This window comes from Acyrthosiphon pisum, chromosome A2 (assembly GCF_005508785.2).
Source record: "Acyrthosiphon pisum isolate AL4f chromosome A2, pea_aphid_22Mar2018_4r6ur, whole genome shotgun sequence".
Classification (NCBI taxonomy): domain Eukaryota; kingdom Metazoa; phylum Arthropoda; class Insecta; order Hemiptera; family Aphididae; genus Acyrthosiphon; species Acyrthosiphon pisum.
This window is the reverse complement of record NC_042495.1, coordinates 84,692,202-84,715,449: the sequence shown is the minus strand read 5'-3', so window position 1 is coordinate 84,715,449 and position 23,248 is coordinate 84,692,202. Positions and strand designations below refer to the sequence as shown.

The following is a 23,248-nucleotide window of genomic DNA, read 5'->3' as shown; positions in this document are numbered from 1 at the left end:
TACAACTACCTATATGGGTTATTATAGTGTACTATAATTTTGTGTGAGGATAAATTATTATATACCTATACGTAGTTTTGTGGTTGAATTTTTTCAACATTTCTCCCTTTAAGCGTTATTATTCTTTCTAGAAATAAAATCTTTAAGCCCTTCGGGTCAGACAAATACATTTTATCTTTAATATAATTTCACCACTGAATAGCTGAGTAGGTGTACCCACCGCATAATATAAATACGGATTAGATGGGTTGTCGCGATGGTACACCACAAAGTATGATGACGTATGCATATTATATGGGTGGTCGGTATATGGTATATATACGGTTTACTATAAAACGTTTTTGACTTTCTGAAGTTTATCCTCATTTTTTCTGATCCGAGAAAACAATAAACTGTTGATCTCGTATTAATCTAATACGTTCTGCTTTTTTAGTATAGTTATACATATATGGTAAATATAAATCGTGATATTCCTTTAAAAGTGATTTTGACGAGCGAATGTATGCGCACGCAAAAAATCTGAATGTTTTTTTTTTCGTTTTTTTTTTACCTTCGTAATAGTTATTTTGATATTATTTTTTTATTTCAGCGATGAAAACCATTCCAAATATTTAATACGTTTTTTGGCCTTTGATGAGTGCGCAGCAGCTCTTGAATAAAACAAACGAGTATTTTTTTTCCTTTCGAGGTACGTGCTATCGTATGTATTGGGTTACCTATTTATTATAGATACCTATTTTAATACCAATTTTATAAAATATATGTTTTTTTTAAATCTACCTATTATATAAAAGTTAATTTTTTTCTTCGTTCTCTGTAGATATAAAAACCTATTGGACTGTTTTCAATAAAATGTACATCAATAGAATCCTTGCAAGACTTAAGGAAGGTTTGCAGCTTCGTTTTTCAACCTATCTAGGTCTCCCTTTAAGAGAAGGATGGATACCCACGTACCTTTTTTATCTGACCCTTGCTATATTTTATTTATTTTCCATTTTTGTATTAATAATATTATCTATGCTCTGGTCTGCTAGATTTTAAATGTTCTAAAAAATTATCTTTTAATAACATTGAGCGGACCATCCCTACCTCTATAGGGTAGTTTACATTTAAATTATGTTTAGATTCACGAAAAACGAATAATTTTTTTGTAGTTTAATTGATGTATTAATGTTTATTAATTCTCATAGGTTACAGATAATTATATAATTATTGAGATTGGATATAATTTTAACAATAAACAATATTGAAAATATAAATTCAACTAAAGTAAAATGGAAACGAAGGGATACTTAGGTTAGGTTATAACAGGTAATCGACTAATAATATTATATTATAAGTCGGATCATACCTAACTGACACGTCATATACAAAACAGCAGTTGCATTACAAAATTGTATTATTATTACTAACTATAATATTATCTATAACGACGGGATGTAAGAGTTTTAACTTTTAAAGAATAGAATCAACGGATAACAGCTATTATGTATTGTAAACACAAATTATATGACTGAGGCTTATATAGAATCAAAAAATACTCAACTGATGTTGATGATTCGAGGAAGGTACACAAACAAATTGAATAATTTATTTTAGGGTGGCCTACCGCAATTAATAATAATATTAAAATCATACAATTTTTTCATTCTATTCTTGCTTGCAAGTGGTTCACGTAAGATAAAAAAATTACTAATTATTACCATCCGCCGCTGGGGCATTTCCCATCTCGCTTTCATTTATACTCGGGTAATACAGCTATATAGTATAGAATAAAATACATTTACCCAAACTCCAAAGACACAATATTACCATCGCAACCACATATATTATTAAACGATTTGTCAAATTAGTCTTAAGACTGAATAACAAATATTCAATTATCAGTTAAAAAACAAGTATAATACATCTCTTTAAAATCTGTTATTTGAAATCAAAGATAAAAAAATGAATAATTAAACATTTTCAAAATATTTAAGTCGATTAAGTTACAAGACATTTTATCATACTATGCTAATAAACTTACTATATTGCCGTTATAATCGGAGCTGTGAGGTAATTAGATTTATATATTTTCGTAGTATAATAATTTTTCCGTATAACAGCTATACTAGGCATTAAAAATCTCTACAAGGCATAATATATTTTCTCATTTATGTTGATTTTGTAATAAACTTATGTTAATTAAAACTAAATACAAATTAATTATAGTGAAATGTTAACTCATCATATTATAACCAAATATGAAGATGGTATAAATAATAATAAAATAGTAAACAATTTTTATTGAATTAGACAAACTAATATAATGTATATTTTTTGATACATACAAATTCAACACTCGCTGATAATTACATGCCATCAACTCTCATATACGCAGTGTTCGGATTAAATAAGTATTTTTTTATCTAGATAAAGATAAAGATAATACAACTCAAATGTATCTAGATAGAGATAGAAGATAACTTAACTCACATTTATCTAAATAAAGATAAAGATAAATACTTTTTTATCTAGATAAAAAAAGATACAATTATTTTTTAAACGGTTATAAATGTTGGTATATTTTAGTTGGGCACTAGGAACATAATAATGATATAAATAAAAATAATTACATTATTTATAAACCATAAACTTTGTTTGAGAATCTGTATAAATATTTAAAAATTTAGTATAATTTCGCGATTTTTATCAATAAAAATGTATCTAGATGAATTTATTTAGATTAGTAAAAAATTTATCCAAGATGAACGTTTAGATACCTTGTAACTATTTATCTAGATAAGATAAAAGATGAACAAATAATTATCTAGATATTCATCTAAATAAATTTATCTAGATAAGTTTGAACACTGCTTATACTCGTTGATATTATTGACAATTGCTTAAAAAAAAATCCGAACCATATAATATAAGTATTTTAAAGGGTGCGAATAATTATAATTTAAACTTTTATAAAAAAAAAAAACAATGAACTGCTACCTAAACTTAAAAATTAAAACACAAACACATTGTATTCGATAGAAGTAGGGTATACGGTACACCTAATGGCTAATATACATTTTTAAACATTTAACACGATTTCCACCTGAGCCTGATTAAATTGTCGTAGGTATCCTTATTATTTAATAATGTTATTAAAACTGGAAATTACGAAAAATACAACTTACACCCGCCAGATTATATTATATATTTATATGTATATGCTACACCTACGTTGATAATGTAATAAAACAACCCTAGTTAAATATTGCATTGCAAAGTTTTTTTCCTATTTAAGTGAATACTTAAATAATAGTATTAGGGGAATCTGGGTTAGATATGAGTAATTTGACGTTCAAACCCAATTACACAGTATCACGTATTATTATTTAATGCATAGCTTCGAGTTTACAAAAACATCAACTCATGACAACATAAATAATAATTCCTTTTAATGGTATAGCATAAAAACAACAAAAAAATGTTTCACTTTGTTAAAAAAAAAAAACAAAAAATCATAATTTGATCCATAATACCACACCGACGCTGGTGTGGAATGGAATATGAATAATATTATGTTTATACTTTTAAACATGTAAATCTAAATAAATATACATGGATAATAATTATCAATATAACAATTATTGTCTGTCTGTCTGCAATTTATAGACTCATGCAAAAACCACTGAACCGTTTTCAATAAAACGGCCGAGATATTTTCAAAATCCAATCCCGATAGTGGTTTGTTTACTGACAAAATATAGATTTCGATAAAAAAGTAGAAATTAAAATATATAATTAATGGCTCAAAAGTAAACAACATTAAATATTACAGTACCAGCGTAGTAATACGTAATTACTAAACCAGCTAGCGTTATGCTAGCTAGCATATAGTTTCAAATTTACAACTACAACAATTATGCAAGTACGCCACTTACCCTGCGCCGAGATAACCCGTTTAAGCTGAGGCCTGGAACCTATAAAAATAATAATACAACTGTATAATAATATTCGTTTAATTGTACTGTACACACATAATATAAAATAGAAATATATTTAAGAGTAAAATAGCTATAAAGTCCTTAAGACCCCTTATATTATTGTAACCAAATTGTTGCCAAAAACAAAAAACAATATTATGTATTAATGCATAAAGCTAATGGTCCCTGTCACCGAAGCTATAATGATCAATAAAAAAAAAATGCATTTAATAATATATTATATTATAGGTACCTACTACCTATATTTTTAGACAATTCATTTAATGACAAATTTATTGCACGGCGTAATATATAGGCAATATAGGTACAATACATCTGCGGTGAAGATTATTATCTCAATACATTACAATTCAATATTAATGTAGACAGTATTCGTCAGTAATAATAGTATGTGCCCTATCAGTTATTAAGTCCGTTTTTCAGTTTGGAGCCTTGGTAAGTATTATTATACATATATGTATAATTTATTATGTAATATGTATACGTGATTGATAGTTGTAGTCTATAAAGTATAGTAATATAAAAATGGATGTTCGTTTGTCCGTAATTAATAGACTCAAAAACTACTGGACCGTTATCAATAAAAGCTATATAAATAGAATCCTCGAGACTTGTAAGGAATTTATAGCTTTTTTCAACCCCTATATAGGTAGTAAAAGCATAACTCACACGTGAATTTATTTTTTGGCTCACGAAAAAAGAATATTGTTTTGTTTATTTAAGCGTGCAATTGGTTACATAGTATAATATTATCATTACTAGAGTATCTAAACATTTTCTTACAAATATATTTTAATTAGATATTGTATTTATAAGCCTCCAATCTGCCGTTCTATGTTGTCTCAAAATAAAATTGAAAACGAACTAACGTTTTCAAAATAACAATTTAAATAGATTTTCAGTATTCAACTGGAAAAACAATGAATGAAAAGTGTGTGAGCTCATGAATACATTAAATATTACACTTAATTGTATGTATCATTTCACTCTCCTGCAACGAAAAACAAAATAAAATTATAAAAAATGAACGAGAAACGAGTGTAAAATATGTCCATCAACGATGAAATAAACGTATATTATTATGGTAACGTTATCAATAACTATACTACGTATAGGCTTATAAATATTATATTCGACATCAACAAACGATATGCAAACGTTGAGCTTAAAAAAATGTCCATACCAAGTTATTGTGTGTCTTGCCACTTCTCCATTCTATTGCAAGGGGTGCCTTTATTATCCTGTAAAAGTAGTATATTGTTATGAATAATTTCTATACCAATATATGAACTTTAACTTTAAACAAATTGCATTAAATATTGTTTATATCTCATACGTACAGTTTATAACTAGGAAAAGTTATACAACAAAATTTTACTTATAATAATATAATATGCATACTGACATGATTTGCCTTGGGTAATCTAAATCAAAATATTTATTCTTATTTTCGTTAATTATTTAATACGATATACAGTATGACAGCTAATTGATTTTTACAGTACGAATACGTATTTTAAATAAATAATATTTACTATACCTGGTCGTATACGTTTATGAATCGTATTTATACGATTAGGAATCGGATTTATATGATTGTGAGTCGTACACGATTGTGAGCCTATCCCAATGATTTGATTAACGCTTTTGAATGATTTGTGTTGAAAAAATTACCTACTATTCTGAGGAAAAATATTTATTTTTAAAAGCAAAATCTTTCTCTCTCCAGTCCAAATTAAACATTTTTATGGACATAATCAAGATATTAAATTTGAACTGATAAACCTTTAAACGAAAAACGAGTGCAAAAAGATAATTTCAAAGTAATAATAATCAATAAAACAGAAGTTTGAATTATGCCACTCATCAAACATTTTTGTTCGCCTTATTAGTTAACTTAGTTCAAATTTAATTTGTCTGTTAACTCAATTTAGAGTAATTTTCAACGAATTCAAGATTAGTAAGATTGATAATTTGATAATAACTGTAGCGATGACGTATACTTAAACACTTAGGAAAAATATTCGTACTTGGAGCTTACAATAATCACAAAAAATCTTAAGTTGATACTCGTATACTGTTAATCTAATATCATTTTCAACATTATTACACAAGTTAATGCATTTAGCCTTTAGGTAACTAAAATTATTTAAGACTTTCGTAGTTTTACATGGAAGGGTTGTTTGATAAAACATGCTAATAATTATACACTTAGACGTATAGACTATAAATTTGTTTAATTTAAAACTTTAAATGATAATTTTATAGAATATTTTATGGTAAGTAGAAAACTCATATTTTTATTGATTTTATTTTACATTTTTCAGCATATTAATTACTGTAATTACATTACAAAAGTATAAACTTATAATATTAATAATAAAAATTCGTTTTATAAAAACAAAAACTGATTAGTTCTTACAGAAAAAAACCAAACAGAAACTTATTCATAGGCATTTGTGTAACTTTTAATAAAAGAAAAATATAAAAACTGGTAAAACTGGTAAAACTGGTAAAACTAGTAAAAACCTAACAGTTAGAAAATAATCCAAAGGAAATATGTCGAACGTTCCGTCTCATAATAAATAAGCGTTTGATCTGTTAAATTGCTTTTACAGGATTTTTAAATTTAGAAAAGTTAAATCAAACGTAAACATTATTTTACGATAAAGAATTATGAATTTTAAAAGTGATGGGTAATTCATTAAAAAAATAATTTAAATCGAATTCCCAATTAATAACTCTAAAAAATCTCGGTTATACCAATTAACATAACAATATTCTTAAGGTTTTTTTAACGTCAAAATGTATTTTTAATTCCATATTTAGAAGACGTAGTTGATAGATAACAAATTTCGACGACGGATGAATGAATCGTTAGGTATAATATACTGCATACCATCAATATTTAATAAATATTTAAATTATAGTTAAAAATAGTGTATGCACGTAAAGTGGCAGCCCACAAATTCGTAATTCATTTTGACGTTAAAAAAAATGAACTTGTACATTATTTTTATTTTTGCAGTTATACAAATTATTTACGTTGTGTATAATAAGTATAAATGAGGTCGAGTATTTTTTTATGTCGGAGGCTCGAGGGAAGAAACCGCACACTTACCGATACTCCTAGTTATATACATTATTTTACTTATAAAAACCTTTATAAACCTTCCATATATATAGTAGTAGTTGGTCCAATAATTTTATAAATATTTTAATTATAAAAATAAACAGTGTGGTGGCAGCCTACGAATTATTTTAATAACCGTTTGACGTAGATTAAAAATTATCTTGTAAATAGTTTTTATTTATGTAGCTATACAGTCTATTTAATTTGTGTGTATAAACGAGTATTAATAGTATAAACGAGGTTGAATATTTTTTTAAGTTGGAGTCTTAAGGGTATAGAATCCACCCACTCACTGATACTCCTGTCTGTATGCATTATTTGACTTATAAAAAACCTTTAATTTTTTGTTTATGTTTAATATACATAAATTATATATATTGTGTAACAGAGCTTTAGAAATTCGAGCAAACCATTAATGTATGTTTAATTGAAATTGTAATCTATTCATTTAAATTAAATTATGTATTTGTTTATTTTGTTTTGTTTATTTAAGCCATCTTATATTATAAAATATGTATACGTACTATGCATGTTTTCACTTGTGTGTCAAACTGTATTATATGATATTAAATAAATATCAAAATAATAATATGAAACAAAAAACCACATAAACATACCTCTTATATTGCAGTGATAGAGATTTTAAAAATGTTAGTTTTATCATTAAAGCATATTGTTATTACATTTCAATAGAGTAGTCATTGTATTGATTTTACTATAAGAATTTTTATCTCATAATATTATTTAATATGGATAACAGTAAAAATACAAAAATCTATTAAGTGGTAGTTGGCCAGTAAAATTATATTTTAAATTACATTTATAACGTAATATATTGGAATAAATATATTATCTACAAGAAAAATATGTAAATTTATCTAATACTAAATGTAATTTTTATTTTTTAATGCTGAAACGCCTTAATAGTTAAGAAAAATGTTTAATATGAATTATTCAAAGAAAAAAAACACTTAAATATTATATATATATATATATATATATATATGATACTGACACCTGCTTATATGTGATTAGTAAAAACGAAAGAGACTTTTAAATCATTCAATAATAATATTTATTAACAATGAGTTTCTCATTTTAAATTGTGTTTTCATTATTATATAATCACCGAGAACATAATAATTTATAATAAATTTTGTACCCAAATTATTTTATATTTTTAAATTTTTAAGTTTACTTAAGGACCACATTATTTTAAATTGTTTAATATTTTCTATACCATTTAAGGATTGTCTTGTGGTGATACAGATTTCAGCTTTTTTTTCAAATGAGAACCTACTTTTTTACTGTAAATTTTAAAGGAACTGTTATTGTTTTTTAAAATTTGACTGTGCCTAATTCTAAATTCAAATGAGTGGTTTCTGAGTTATTAAAACGTTTATACTAAGGTTTAAGTATAATAGTTCATAAAAATAGTTATAAAAATATAAAATAGATGTAATATTGGATTTAGTATTATTATTATACAATCTTATACAAATTATTATTAATTACTATGATTTTCACTTCAGCATAGTCACACAAACCCATTAATATAAACCTATCCACTTTAGTACCTACATGGAGTCAAAGAACTCTAAAACTCCCCGTTCATATTTCGATTTGGATAGGTAGGTACTATCCCCACATAACAATTTCTAAAATATTAATCTGACTAACATTTTGTTGGAAAAATGGAAAGAAGTTTTTTGAAAAAAAAAAAAATAGTATCACTACTGGACGAAACTCCTTAAGAGGTATGAAAAAAATTAAAGTATTTGAAATTAAAATATGGCCTCTAAGGCGTATTTTTAAAAGTTCCCGAAAAATCGGATTTCGATAAAATATATTCATTACCTACTAAAAGGGGTGGTTTACATTCTCGGTTAATTGCTCGTCGTTCGTGGATAATTGTATGCAGTTATGGGGTGAGTTGTCAGCCAAGCGAACTTTCAGTGGTAAAACGTAAGTAACGATCTATACGCCTATACATAAATAACCATATACCCGCGTGGTATAATGATTATAAATTATTATAACGCGTTAAAACTGTCGACGTGACATTTTTTCACGTTAAAATGTGACAACAATATTACTATGGCTGAATGCAGGGGGGGGGGGGGTGAATTGCGTGTTGTTACATGTCGCACATAATGACGGCGGTGGTGAATGGCAGGGAAGACGAAGAATTTAGGGGTGGTGATATATAAAATCGACACGGAAAGACACACGAGATACGTCAAAAGTTTTGAAACCACTCTTTGAAACAATGGCTGTGACTCACAACTATCCCATCTGTATCCACTGCTATAGTGAAAATACATATATATATATATATAAAGTGCGTAAGTTCAAATTCTATAGTTTTGCGAAGGAAATAATTTCGCCGTTAAGGGTCTCATTAAACGCGGAAACCGACGACGTCGCCGCCGCTGCCCCCGCCGCTCATATATTTATAAACTGTTGTCAGACTGTTTGTCTCTCGTACACGGTTTCAAAAGTAAGTCGGTCCAAAGGTCGATATATTCATTAGTTCCACGGCCAGGCTATCTAGAGAATGAAATTGCGTGAATTAATTCACAAACCTTTTAATACCACACCTATTCCTGTGAAACACCTGATTGTTTTCTGGTTTTATTTTATCACGTTTATTTATTTATTTTTTTCATTTTATATTATAGTCTCGCGAATTATTTAAGTAAAACGTTTGCATTTAATCGAATTTCCTCTTTTTTTTCTTTTTTAGTCAGACACAGTCTCGCTGTCGCATCATACATATTTAAATATCGCTCTTATTATTATGTGAATTTTCCCATTTCAAATACTGAAACACACCGTTGTTAGTACCTATATATTGTACACCTACGTGAATGAAAAAAGGAACTGATTGCGCCATTCCCGTAGTCATTTCTAAGAATTTTTATTGAAAAGTTCATATAATTTTCCACGTACATAACATACAGGGTCGCCGAAAGCACGTTCCACCACATTTTTTCCCCTTCTTCATGCATTTCTTCAAATCCTGATTTTATATTTTAAATATTATATACATTTTTGAAAAAACCGTCTGCTTGACAATTTACATTTAGAATTGCAGATTATCCGCTGGTTTGAAGAGAAAAATGGTTTATCACCAAAGGACACAATATCTTTAAACGTAAAGTTCTATGTATTAGAAAATATCACCTTTAGCTCTTTAAGAGTGAACTAAAATATTATGACCATCAGAATTCTAATATTTTTTTTTTTTTAGTATAAATGAAGAAGGACGAAAAACATGTTTGGCGAATTACCCTGCATCGTAGGTAGATATATATTATTAAAAGAGGCTTCAATCCATTTTCTCTTTGAACAAAATCCGTGCACATATTATTCTAAATGTAAACAGTAGACGTGTATATAACATAATTCGCATTATTCATTCGATTGTATTAACAGGTTTCTGACAAAAAACATTTTTTTTTTTATACGGTCACATTGAAACTTTGAGCGGCGTTGTTGAATGTCAGTGCGCTTTTGAAACGTTTTTTCAGAAGAATAAACAATTTATATACATGTTCGTATACGTCGAGCACTATAAATGTATATATTATTTATAAATCTTCTGCAGCAATTGTGCGGACTATAAACTTTTCATTACTATTTAAAATGGTATAAATCGCACCGATAACTCAAGAAATTAAATGAAAATTACGGAATAAAACGTTTTGACAGACTATTATTGCCAATCTATTGCTGCATAGATATTAAAGACGCACATATAGTTAAATTTCCCGTAGAGTAGAGGACTTCTAGCATTTGGACACTAAACAAATTTTGTCTTGCGCAATTGTAGTAAAAAGGCCGATGAGATACAAATTGGTTTCATGTTACGATAAATCCACATTTATAATTTTATGTTGCATATTTTTGAAAATGTAAATGATTTTTGAGACATATTAAGCTTATTTTTGCTGTTTGGTGCAAATTTCATTATTTTTGGTTTTTTGTGCAGATTTTTTATAATTTAACGTCTATTATGAGAAAAACATTCCTTTATAACATAATTTAAATAGACCCGCATACTGCCGCGTAAACACCAGCTACCGTGTACAGAAGGAGAAATGCCAAATTAATTAACGAATCACTAAGTTCATCATTCAATCAAAGTAATTAGCTATTTCCTAATCAATTAAAATTAAAGTTAAAAAACTTTTTTTAACTTAATATAGGTAAATAGTTTAAAAAGACAGTTTATTAACTTTTAACTTAACTGAGTTAACAGAAAATTAACTTTTCCTCATTAATGCAAATTAACTCAACCGAGTAAAAATAAAACCATTTATAAAGTAAATAAATTGCGTTTGTCGATATTGCCATATATATTTAAATTAAAAAACTTACTACACCTCGAATCGGGTAATAAGTACCTATAATACATGATAGGTCACCGGCGTATTTATAATAAAATAATTATATCCTAATTACATATTTTTATAAAATAATCGATGGTCAATAGCTGTAGCGTTCGAAAACCGTTGTTTTTATCTCTGAACAAAGTTTCAACCCAGTGTGGATTTGTATAATGTGTTTAAATAGAAGACGTGCATACCTACCTACATTATTATACCATTCGTGAATTAACTACGTTGGATATTACTCGAATTCAGTTAAGTAGTAGTGTAGCAGGTAAGTGCCGATTTCCGTGTCGTTAAATTTGAAGAAAAAAAGAGTAAAACGAAAAAAGGCCATTTTGAAATGTTCCAAGCATTCTCGTTTTGGATTCGAAAACATTTTAAAAGTTGAATTATTAATTCCCGTTAAATAATCAAATAGTGTAAGTATATATTATATAGTTTGCACTTCAGCAGACACTTGTAGGAATCATAATATAAAATTGTTGATGGGAATGTGTAATGTGTATCACCCCTTTCAGCATATCATATCCACGCAGGTACATTGATTAATGATTAATTATAATAGCAAAGGAACAGTGTATTAGTATACCTACCTATACCTATCTATATTGTATATCTATCAAAGAGCATAATATATAGTATGATTTTAAATAACACGGTAAAAATAATAATTAATTTTGTTCAGTGTGATTAATTACAGTCATCAACTATATATCAGTATACATCAGTTAATAGTAACCAGGAATCTGTACCGAGGTAGGTATAAAGTTAGTGGGTATCTATTATAATATTATAAAAACAAATTGAGGATAATTTTCACCGTGCACAGTAAAATATATTTAGATTGGCATTAAATATATTTTAATAAAAACCAATAAAAATCCGTTTCACGAATAATTATTGGTTTATAAATCGTACATTCGTACCTAATTTGACTCAAAATTTGACGATCATAAAATGTTAATAACCATTTCCTATAACCTATTTCAATATTATAATTTAATAAAACGCATGTATTATTATCAATTATACCAGATAAAGCGTTTAAAATGAGACACTCATTATTTCAAAAGATATAAACGTTTTGAAAATATTTTTTCACATAATCTTAAGTCATTAAAACAACATATTTCTAAATATATATATATTTTATCGTAATTGTTTTTTAAATTTTTAATGAAAACATGCATTCTTAATTCGTCATTCAAAGCAAAATATTTGTTGGTGTACTTTGATATATAAAGATGACATTTTGGACGAGTGTTTTATGAGCTATAAGCAGTATATACAGTTTTAAATGACTGACAGACATGAGTGGAGAAGAATGGTAGGTACCTACAGGGATGTCTCGCAAAATGTTAGTTCACTACTCCACTCCTCCAAACTTTAAAAACCACTTATAACTAATATAATCTACTTGTCCGGAATCTGATTTACGTAGATCGAAATATTCTAAATAATATTCTATTTCAGTGTATAAAATTAAAAAGTACCTATGTATGTTGTCACTCGTCATTCAAAATAGTAAAAAACTTTAAAAATTATAACGATAAAAAATATTCAATAATTATGTTATGCAAAAGAAATATTTTCAAAAACAATGAAGTTTCTGAAATAATGAGTGTATCTTACGTTAAATGGATCACTCCGTATAAACGTATACAATATGAATAAATTGTTTGTATTAATATTGTTTGTAACATTTGCCTTTCCGGCCAGCTGTACTTAACCATATCAATTACCTATGTGTTTATACTTATATTATAACATTATGAGGTAGCAGCAGTTAAACAGACTCACTACAGATAAATGTACCCAGTCATTGTCGTATAATAATATAATAATATTCTAATATAGTGATGCATTCGCAAAATATCACTTGACGATGATTATAATCTAATTTTTAAATTAAAGTTATAATAGAGAAAAATTAAAAAAAAAAACGGTATTGTTTGCTGAAATAATTAGTGTATCTTACGTTAAATGGATTACCCCGTATGTTTATATACGTAATACGTATAATATGAATAAATTGTTTGTGTTAATATGTTGCCTATCTGGCTACACTTAATTATATCAATTATATTGTATGTTCTTTTATCACAATATTATTTGTGTGCGCATTTTATCAAACCATATACCCTATATTATAATTTTATGAGAGACTAGAAGTTTAACGGACCCACGACAGAGCGATGTACCAGAAACCCAGTCATGGTTGTAATTTTATTATAGCGACGCATTCGCAAAATATATTGCACTTATGATAATATCGGGAAAACGGACCATACGCGTAGGCAGCGGTGAACATACAAAGACAAATAAACATTATAATATTTGTTGGTTTTGTTTGTTTATGTTCGTGAACAAATGCATATGATCGTTTTGTTCTTTGCGGGTATGTGTTGGCGAACAAATATTTATATAGGTAATATAATAATGAATATTGAACATTGTATAATATAACTATATATAAGGCTGTATTATACAATAAAAATATATATTTTGGAAACAAAAAACATATTGAACATAATATTTGTTCTACGACTTGGCGAGCAGAAAGTTCTCGAAAAAAGAAAAGTTTTTTCGACCCCACCCACGCATGCGAAAGCAATAATAATAATAATAATAACAACAACAAAACCAACAAGCCCGCCGAGACGCGTAAACAAAAACTACGCTGGTGAATCGTGCAGGTATATTATATTATTATTATTGTAATACAAGAGTAAATATAAAAACGATTCAATATGAATTAGTTCAGACCACGAAAACTACCGTGGTTAAGTGCACTGTATTCTAAGAAGCGTTTCGAGAATATTATATTATATTGTTGTCTCGTATAGTTGTTTTGAACATATTTTGAAGGGCGTGCGACTTGAGCGAATCTCCGGCAATACAATAACAGGTGGTTCGACGCGGTAAGGTTATAATATTGTGTGCAGTTCAGATAAGATTAATTGTTTTTAACATCCACTAATAAAAAAAATTGTAAAAAATATCGTAGACGTGAATATTTTATCCAAATTTAAAACTGCTACCTTTCTATGTAGATTTAACCGACAATTAACAATTAAATAATAATATTAATATAATTAAAACAAATCGACCGGCTGGTATTTTAGTGCAAAATAGGTAATACATTTTTAATTTTAACAAAATCGCTATGATTTGGTAGGATTTTGACCGATTGATTAATCCAATCCTAAAAAAAAAAATACCACGACAATCATTTTAAAAAGATTGATCCACTAACCATGCTCACCTCCTTATTGTTTTTCAGTAATACTGCAATTATTATTCAAAATCCGAATATTGGAATTATTAAATAATATACTATATTATTATACTTCAAGAGAATTTTTCAAATTCTTGAGATTTTTGTAATGCTTACATAGTGTCTTGTGGACATATTATCCACTTCTACTTGTTTGTATTTTGAATTAGGTACAACTTTTCAAAATCAATATTCGAAAAAGTAGTTTTTAAGTTTTTTAATTTTGTGTATGAAGGATAATTGGTTCATAATAATGAGTTGTGAAAATATAATGGAACATTTACATAATATATGTAAAAATAGTCCAAGTATAATAAATACTAGATCCGATATTACATAATGTATTTTATATTTTTGTTAAAGCATTTTTAAGGACTATTACATATCTTGAATATAAAATTTATAAACATTAATAACTGAGAAAAAATTTTGAATTAGGTACATCAATATTTCCAAAAAATTATCCACTAAATAATTTACAGCAAAAAAGAGGGTTCTCGTTAGGAAAAAGAAGATTTTATCACCACAGAACAATGTTCAAGCAGGTACAAAAAATTTCTGGAGTGGCCGAGCGGACTAAGGCGTCGGTTGCGACGCACACCAACGCCGGGGAGTTACCCGTTTCCGCCAAAAACGAAGAAGGTACGATTCCCGTTTCCGCCAAAAAAATTTTGGAAACCATTGGTTTTAATTTTTAATTTTTAATTATATATGTTGTGTCGTTGTGGTATGTATAAAACATAGTAATGTAACGTGTAGGTAAAAGCAATGACATTTGTAAATAATTGCGAAGATCATAGGTACAACAATATATACATCGATAATATTCGATAGTTGTTGATAATCGTCGATAACGGAAGAAAGCATACACTGTATCATAGTTTATTTATAATTCGCACACAATAATTATCTGACAAATGCTAAATCATTATATTTCGATTCAGTATCTGTTCTATTCGTCACCAATTTAACAACAGTTAAAATGGAATTTGTTATAAGCAAAAGAGGTAAAAAGATGTTGATTTTTGAATCAAAATTTAAATATGTTTTTGGTTATACGTCACAAACAAATGTGACTCGGTGGAGATGTTTTATGAAAAATTGTCCGGCCATTATTTTGGAAAAAGAAAAAGTATTACTTGAAACAAAAGGTAAGTTTTCTATCTACGAGTAAAATAAATATATTTATTTAATAATTTATGAAAAATTAAATGAATCAATTCTTTGTTATAGGTGATCATGGAGACAATTGTTCAGTCAAAAATATAGATCGTCAAAAATTAGCAACGACATGTAAGCGGAAAGCTGTCGAAGATATTTGTCAAAGACCTAGAAAAATAATACTAGGTGAGATTCAACTATTAAACTTATATAACATTAGTCCAAATAATTGGAACAACTGTTTTTTAGGAGAAATTAATGCTTTTGGAGTCTCCTCAACAATGACAAGAAATGATATCTCTGCATTACGAAAATGTGTATACCGCGCTCGTCGTCAATTTTTACCGACGAATCCAACATGTATAGCTGATATTCACAGTGCTGTAAGTTCAGTTAATACTTTGACGACTAATGATGAAGAATTTTTATTACTGAATGATGACATTTCTAATATAATAATATTTTCCTGCAATACCAATTTAAAAATGTAATGTATATCCGAAATAATTTATGTTGATGGCACATTTTCATATTGTCCTTCTTTATTTACTCAATTATTTACAATACATGGGTTAGTTAATACGTATTATATACCTTTAGTTTTTTGTTTACTAAAAGATAAAAAGATTGAATCGTATAAGGAAGCATTATTTCAAGTAGTGCAAAAATGTTTAAATTTAAATTTAATATTCAAACCACAGTCAATTACAAATGATTTGAAATAGCTATTCACCAAGCTGTATTGTTAATATGGCCATCCGTAATAATAGTGGGTTGCCGATTTCATTAAATTCAGAGTTGGTATCGAAAAATACAAGAAATAGGCTTAACCTTAGATTATAAAAAAAATGATTGGTTAAAATATGTTAAAATTGGTTTAACATATTTGGACCCTTCGGAAGTATCAGATTGTTTTTCATTTGATTTTATGTCAGACATCCCTGAAGACAGCAAATATGGTAGGTATGCCGATTATATCTTAGAAAATTATATTGATGAAAACTCGAATTTTCCGCCAAGTATGTAGGCTTCACATACAGCGACATTAAAAAGAACAACCAACAATTGTGAATCTTTCCATTCTCATTTCAACGAACAATTTTATAAGGCACACCCATCATTTTTTACATTTTTACATATACTTAAAGACACAATACAGACGGATACTTATATCAAAATTAATAGTGCTAATAATAATATAAAAAAAATTCCAAAGAACAAAAAAATATTAAACCGTTTAAAAACTACAGAAGACGCAATTAAAAAAAAAAATTCCAATGAAATTAGTAGGTACACTTTTGTCAAAACTGTTTCTTTTAATTATATGATTTTTTAAAACCTGTCCTATACTTACGAATGTGGTTTTTTAAAACCTGACATATACTTGTATTATAATAATTATTATTTTTGTGACATTTTTAATTATTTAAAAATAACGATAAGTGTTTTTACAAACTCTATTGAGACTATATTTTACCTATACTTGTATTATAATTTGAAATTGTTAAATATAAATGATATATTATAATATGCAATTACATAATATTTAGATACTCTAATTTAATTGTGCCTATATTCGACTAATGTATTATTATTATCTATACTTGTGTTATAATTTATAATAATAATAATAATAGTATATATAATTTATAATATAAAATATATATTGTACATGGTTCCCAAATAATAATAATTGACGGAAACGTCTTGTTGGCGGAAACGGGAATCATACCTTTATCGTTTTTGGCGGAAAAGGGCTATGCGTAAATCAGGGAGCCTGTTATTTGGCGGAAACGGGACATGCCCCAACAACGGTTCAAACCCGGCCACAGGTGGCATTTTTCTTCGGGCAGTCACGGTGTCCGGAGAGAGATGCCACCATCTCCCCACCCGGGCATGGCAGAATCCTACGGGTGCCCAACTTGAAATTCTGTCAAACCTAAAAACGTGTTTCAACCAACCGTTCCAACCATTTCACCCTCCCCCCCCCACTATAAAAACAAAAAACAGCTAATGGCCATAGTTAACGGGCTTAAGTTCAATAAATAAAAAAAAAAAACATAAAAATTTAAATACGAGTAAATTTATTATCAAATAAACTAATGAGGGTAAGTATACTTGATGAACCACTCTGTATAATATCAACAGTTATGTTATGCAATATTAATTATAATAGTCAATAATCATATTATTATGATATTGTGGCCATCATCTAACCGAAACGATTGAAGTTGATCATTCCACCAATAAGGATACCTATCAACACTTCTCGAAATTTACAATGTATGTAGCAGTAATGTATAAACTCTATACAGTTTAAGTGCTGTACACTAAGCTAGAATTACATAGAACGTTTTAAATTTCTAGACAGCACCGCTTTAAAAATTCTTTCAATTATTAACCGTTATGTTTCTTTTTCGTAAACGTTTTCCAAATTAATTTATACTAAGAATCCAATACTTGGAAAACATATTTATTTCGCTTCCGTAATTTTTTTACTAATGATTTTTCATTCGATTGGTTTTACAATTATACGGGTTGTTTTTGTTGGTTTCAGAAACATAATTATTCGGGGCAGTACATATATATATGCTATGAAACTTTCACGCTGCACGTAATTTGATTGAAAGTCATTGGAAATTTGTTAAAACGTAAGGTTTTCGTTATTCTGGCAAAATACACTCCTGATGCACGAATAATAACAAATTTCAAAAAATAATATTTTACAGAACGCTGTTACATTTGTATTTGTATTTGTGATATTTTATTTTAATGAAATTTCCAAACTTTTACGCACTAAATAGACTTTGAAATAATTGATAATTGAACGCATAGTCAATCATCACGCGTCATCTGAACTTTCAAAGTTGTATCTTCAAAATTAATTTCTCAAAAACCGTTTAAATGTTCGAAACTTTGAAAAGACATTCATTTCACGATTGTTTGTTCACGATAATATGATTATTAAACATCGGTAACAAGAATAAATATAACTAAAAATGAACAACATGATTTACTCAAGAGTCAAGAGACATGAATGTTTTCATTAATTTAAATGTGTATACCTTACAAAATGTAATAAGGTAACAAAAAACAGTAAGAATATTGCGGCTTTATAATTTATAGGGGATATTTTTATAATGCACGAGCATGAATAATTGTGAATTATTAAGAGCAAAAATAATAACAACTAATGCAATCACATTAATTTAAGTCGGACTTTAAGCCAATAAAAATATGAAAAAAAAACCATTAATCTTAACTGTTTTCCTTTTTTGGTTATTTAAGATTTTTATCTATAGAAAATATTTATAGTTTCAACTCTATAAAATTGTTTCCACTAAATTTTTAAAATTGTTGTTTTAATTTGCCTGCGTTACTTGATAGTTGATACCCAAATATTAAAGATAATTATTATCAAAATATATTCAGAGGAAAAGTAAAGTTTTGTCTTAAAGATCTTATTTCACGATTATTATTATCAAATATTACTAGGTGACAAAAAATTTTCAACCTCTTTTAGCGTGTGAGTATTAATATTATTAAACACAGTGTGTAAAATAATCGTAATTAGCCGATAGAAAATCTATGCTATGCGATAGGACTATAGGAAACATGATTATTTAATTAAGATTTGCACTAAGTTTAATGTGAACAACATAATAAAATAACTTATTAAATAATTGAGTAAATATATACGCAAAGTAGACATTAGTACAACAAGAACCCAATATTAGTTCAAATATTTGATTATATTTCAAGTAAAAATAAGATAAACCATGAAAGGTTCACTTTAACTACCTACACCAAACACTCTGCAAAATTCTAAAATCCATTTTTTGCTTATTCGCCAAATACGTTGATCAAGTTACATGTTTGTAATCCATGAAAGATTTTAAAAAAACTATAGTAACATTATACCTGTAATAAAATTAATTTATGGACTTTGTAACAATAAGAATATGTTCGTAAAGAATTATTGTTTATACTTACGAAGCGCGTACGCACTGCCATATATTTTGTATGTTTAATTTTTAAATAATGGCTGTCTAATGGCCAACACAAACTTTTTTAAGGTTTTCGTTTTATCTTTTATCCATATATTTGAGCATCTTTGTTTTTATGACCATGTTCTTAATTTATTATAATATTATAATAATTCTAATAATCAGCCACAAATTTCAAATAGAAATTGTGAACATTTAAAATGTAAATTAATTTTATCAAAATAGGTTTTTTTTTCATTGAACCGCAATAAGATCATTATTGTTGTCAAATTCGATAAATTATAAGGACTAGCTGATCCCGTGCACTTCGTTTCCCGGCAACCAATAATTATTTTTATAATAGCTTCAAAACCCATGGCAACCATTTATAAACAAAAATTTCCATCGGAAATCTCAAAATTCCTGTTTGAGCACCTCCCGGGATTGGTCCTCTCCCTTTTTAAATTAACCTAACTTTTGCTCAGAGGTATAATCTATCTATGTATATAAAAATATCTGATACCGTTCACTTCGTTGCCCATTAAAATTGCCAACTCTATATGAATAATATGTTTTACATATCACCATGGCAATCATTTATATACAAAACATTCCATCGGAAATTTCAAAATAATATATAATTGGTTGCCATGGTAATACGAAGATACACACCGACGAAAATCTCAAAATAATATATCAATGGTTGCCATGGTAATATGGACACACACACACACACTCACACACATAGGTACATTCATTTTTATATATATAGAAGACTAATGAATTGTTTTATTTTTTTTTTAAACAAAAAATCTCGGAATTCAGTAATTATTTGAAAAAATTAAAAATACTTAAGCATCTTTATTGAGAAGATAACATTCATAATTATAGTATAATAGTTCTAATAGTTGAAACATAATTTGAGCGAGTTAATTTTAAGTACAGTTGATGCCGCAAACTCGGAATAGAAATTATAAACAATTTAAATCTTAATTCGTTGTCTAGTTAGTAGTTAATTAATGATTATGTTAATTAATATTTATTAATGGATGGTTTTTTTTTTTTTAAATATAGAATCTTTAGCTTATTATTTACAAAAATTAAACATGAAGACGATCCGTGGAGTACCTACCTACATAGCATGGAGTTAAAACGTTGTGAAATATTTCACCCAATCATTACTTTATTTGTTCAAATTAGTATAATACTGAAGGATAATAATATTTTTTAAGTGTTTAACAATGAATGTACTTTGTAGATAGTGTACCCATCTATACAATACTACTTCTCGAAGAGCGAAATTATCGAGTAAATAAAATGTAGAGCATAATTTAAAGTGTCACCATCCCCTATAAAAACCCCTATAAAAAATAATAATATAGGTACCTGCCTACTCGTTATGTTCATAGTAAACTCGCGAACAATGTAATGCAAGTATAATATTGTGTAATTACGTCTTGACCTACTTAAACCAAAAAAAATAAAAACAAACAAACCAAACAATGTTTACTGCGGAATGGAGACGGGTGCTTTACGTTAAAAAATAAAATTACCCAGCTGTAGGTATATAATATTATTTAATTATTACACAATGCAAACTGTTGTGTGAAGCCCGCCGCCGAATGGTGGGTGGCGGCGATGGTGAAAAATACGATGGCCGACCGCGAGTGCTGCAAAGTTTCGCCATACAGCGGTGGCGTAACTACATCATATTTTAATAATAATATTGCATAGGTATTTATTAAAAAATAGCCTCCGACGAGTATCTTATAATATTATTATGATATTATTTTATATAGTCGGCAGATGTGGCCGTTTTTGATAACTATACTTTTGGGGTTGCAACGCGAATGCGCAATTTTCCTTTTTTTCTGCACCCGACTAGTTACAACAATATAGGTATATATATTGCGCACCAAACGATATAATATGTATGCACTGAGACCGGACTAAAGGGATGCAGAAGGGGGATTCGCCAAATTGCCTCCCGGACGAAAGATTTAACAGTCACATATGTTTTGAAACACGACTTTTTACTATATATTTTATTCAATCCTAATAATATTGTGTAGGTGTATAAGTTTATATATATTGTAAAATACATATTATTTTTACCATTATTATTACTTATTATTCTTATGACTCATAATAATGTGTATGAGAATTTAGTTATAAAAAGTATAGACAACAACGAAAATAGCATAACTAGGGAGGAAAATAGCAGGAAGGTGCAATTATGTAAAAATGTCTTAATCGAGCCTCGGTATTTACTATACATGTGTTTCATTTAATTATGGATCTATTCGACTACTGATTTTTGGAACTTTTATTGGAATATATAGGTACTCCCATAGGTACTTGACATTTTTGTCCTTCTTACTTAAAGAGCGTCCTGCGGTGGTACAAACTCCTATGTTTCAAACGAGAACCCCATTTTCACTATAAACTAATAGTTGGATAGTTTTTTCTTTGAAAACCCTGATGTCGATACTTAGCTAAAAATGTGAACGTGTAGTTTTTATACAGTTAAAATGTTTTTACAAATAAGATAATAGTCCTTAAAAATTATTTAAAAATATATAAAATATCTGATGATAACCTATTGGATCATCTAATATTATGTATTATAAGTATTTATAATTATAATTACCCGCTAAATGATTTACACCGGCCTGTCCGTAAAAACATAATCAATAGAAATATTTTTTTCACCGTAAAACTCGCTATTATTATTTTATTTTGTTATTTATCTTGAGTTGTGCTATCGCTTAAAATACAAGAAGAATCCATAGTTGAAAATAAAATATCTCGTCTCGGTTAACCGATCGCCCCGACTTGTAGGATCGCGTTTAAAATAGTGTTTGTTTTATAATTACTGTTGAATCATCCGGATTCCGACGTCCGACTCAGGTTATGAACTAAATTTTCACCAAATATTTATATTGACATTTTCTAGACATAATACCATTTTCAAATAATATTTAAGCTCATTTGTAAACATTTGAATTGTTTAGTTTTTAGTTTTTTAATTTATGCGTATGATCAAAATATGTTTGTTTACTGGTTCATTGTACTGTTCATTACACGTGTGTGCAATAGTAAGTTTTATATTCAAAAAATGTTTTTGGCACATATATAGTTATATACAACATTTTCATCAGACCCTCGCGGAGACATAACCTGCAGATTATCGTCATTGCTGCTATATAATCACAATATATCATTATATTTTAGTTTATTTTGCAGGACGTAGGGAGCAGTGGAGTGTATATAAAAAAAAAAAACTGGTGTTGCTGAAATCAGTTTTAGGT

At 27.8% G+C, this 23,248-nt stretch overlaps 2 protein-coding genes across 7 annotated transcripts in view; one reads left to right on the top strand and one right to left on the bottom strand.

Moving 5' to 3' along the window:
* The window catches only part of LOC100570020, a 231,206-nt gene that overhangs the window by 130,624 nt on the left and 77,334 nt on the right, over positions 1 to 23,248 (bottom strand). For 3 of the 6 annotated variants that reach the window (XM_029490506.1, XM_029490503.1, XM_029490507.1), the window contains one exon: positions 3,921 to 3,959. The exons of 1 other annotated variant lie outside the window; for it this stretch is intronic. The gene's annotated coding sequence lies outside the window, so the exon portion shown is untranslated. Of the gene's footprint in view, positions 1 to 3,920; positions 3,960 to 5,166; positions 5,225 to 23,248 lie in introns of all 6 variants that reach the window. 2 more of the 6 variants (XM_029490504.1, XM_029490505.1) reach the window with 1 other exon arrangement.
* On the top strand, positions 15,225 to 17,223 carry LOC115034263. The gene is made up of 2 exons (XM_029490510.1): positions 15,225 to 15,941; positions 16,024 to 17,223. The coding sequence occupies exons 1-2, from the start codon at positions 15,773 to 15,775 to the stop codon at positions 16,440 to 16,442; spliced, it is 588 nt and encodes a 195-aa protein (XP_029346370.1). The 5' UTR covers positions 15,225 to 15,772; the 3' UTR covers positions 16,443 to 17,223.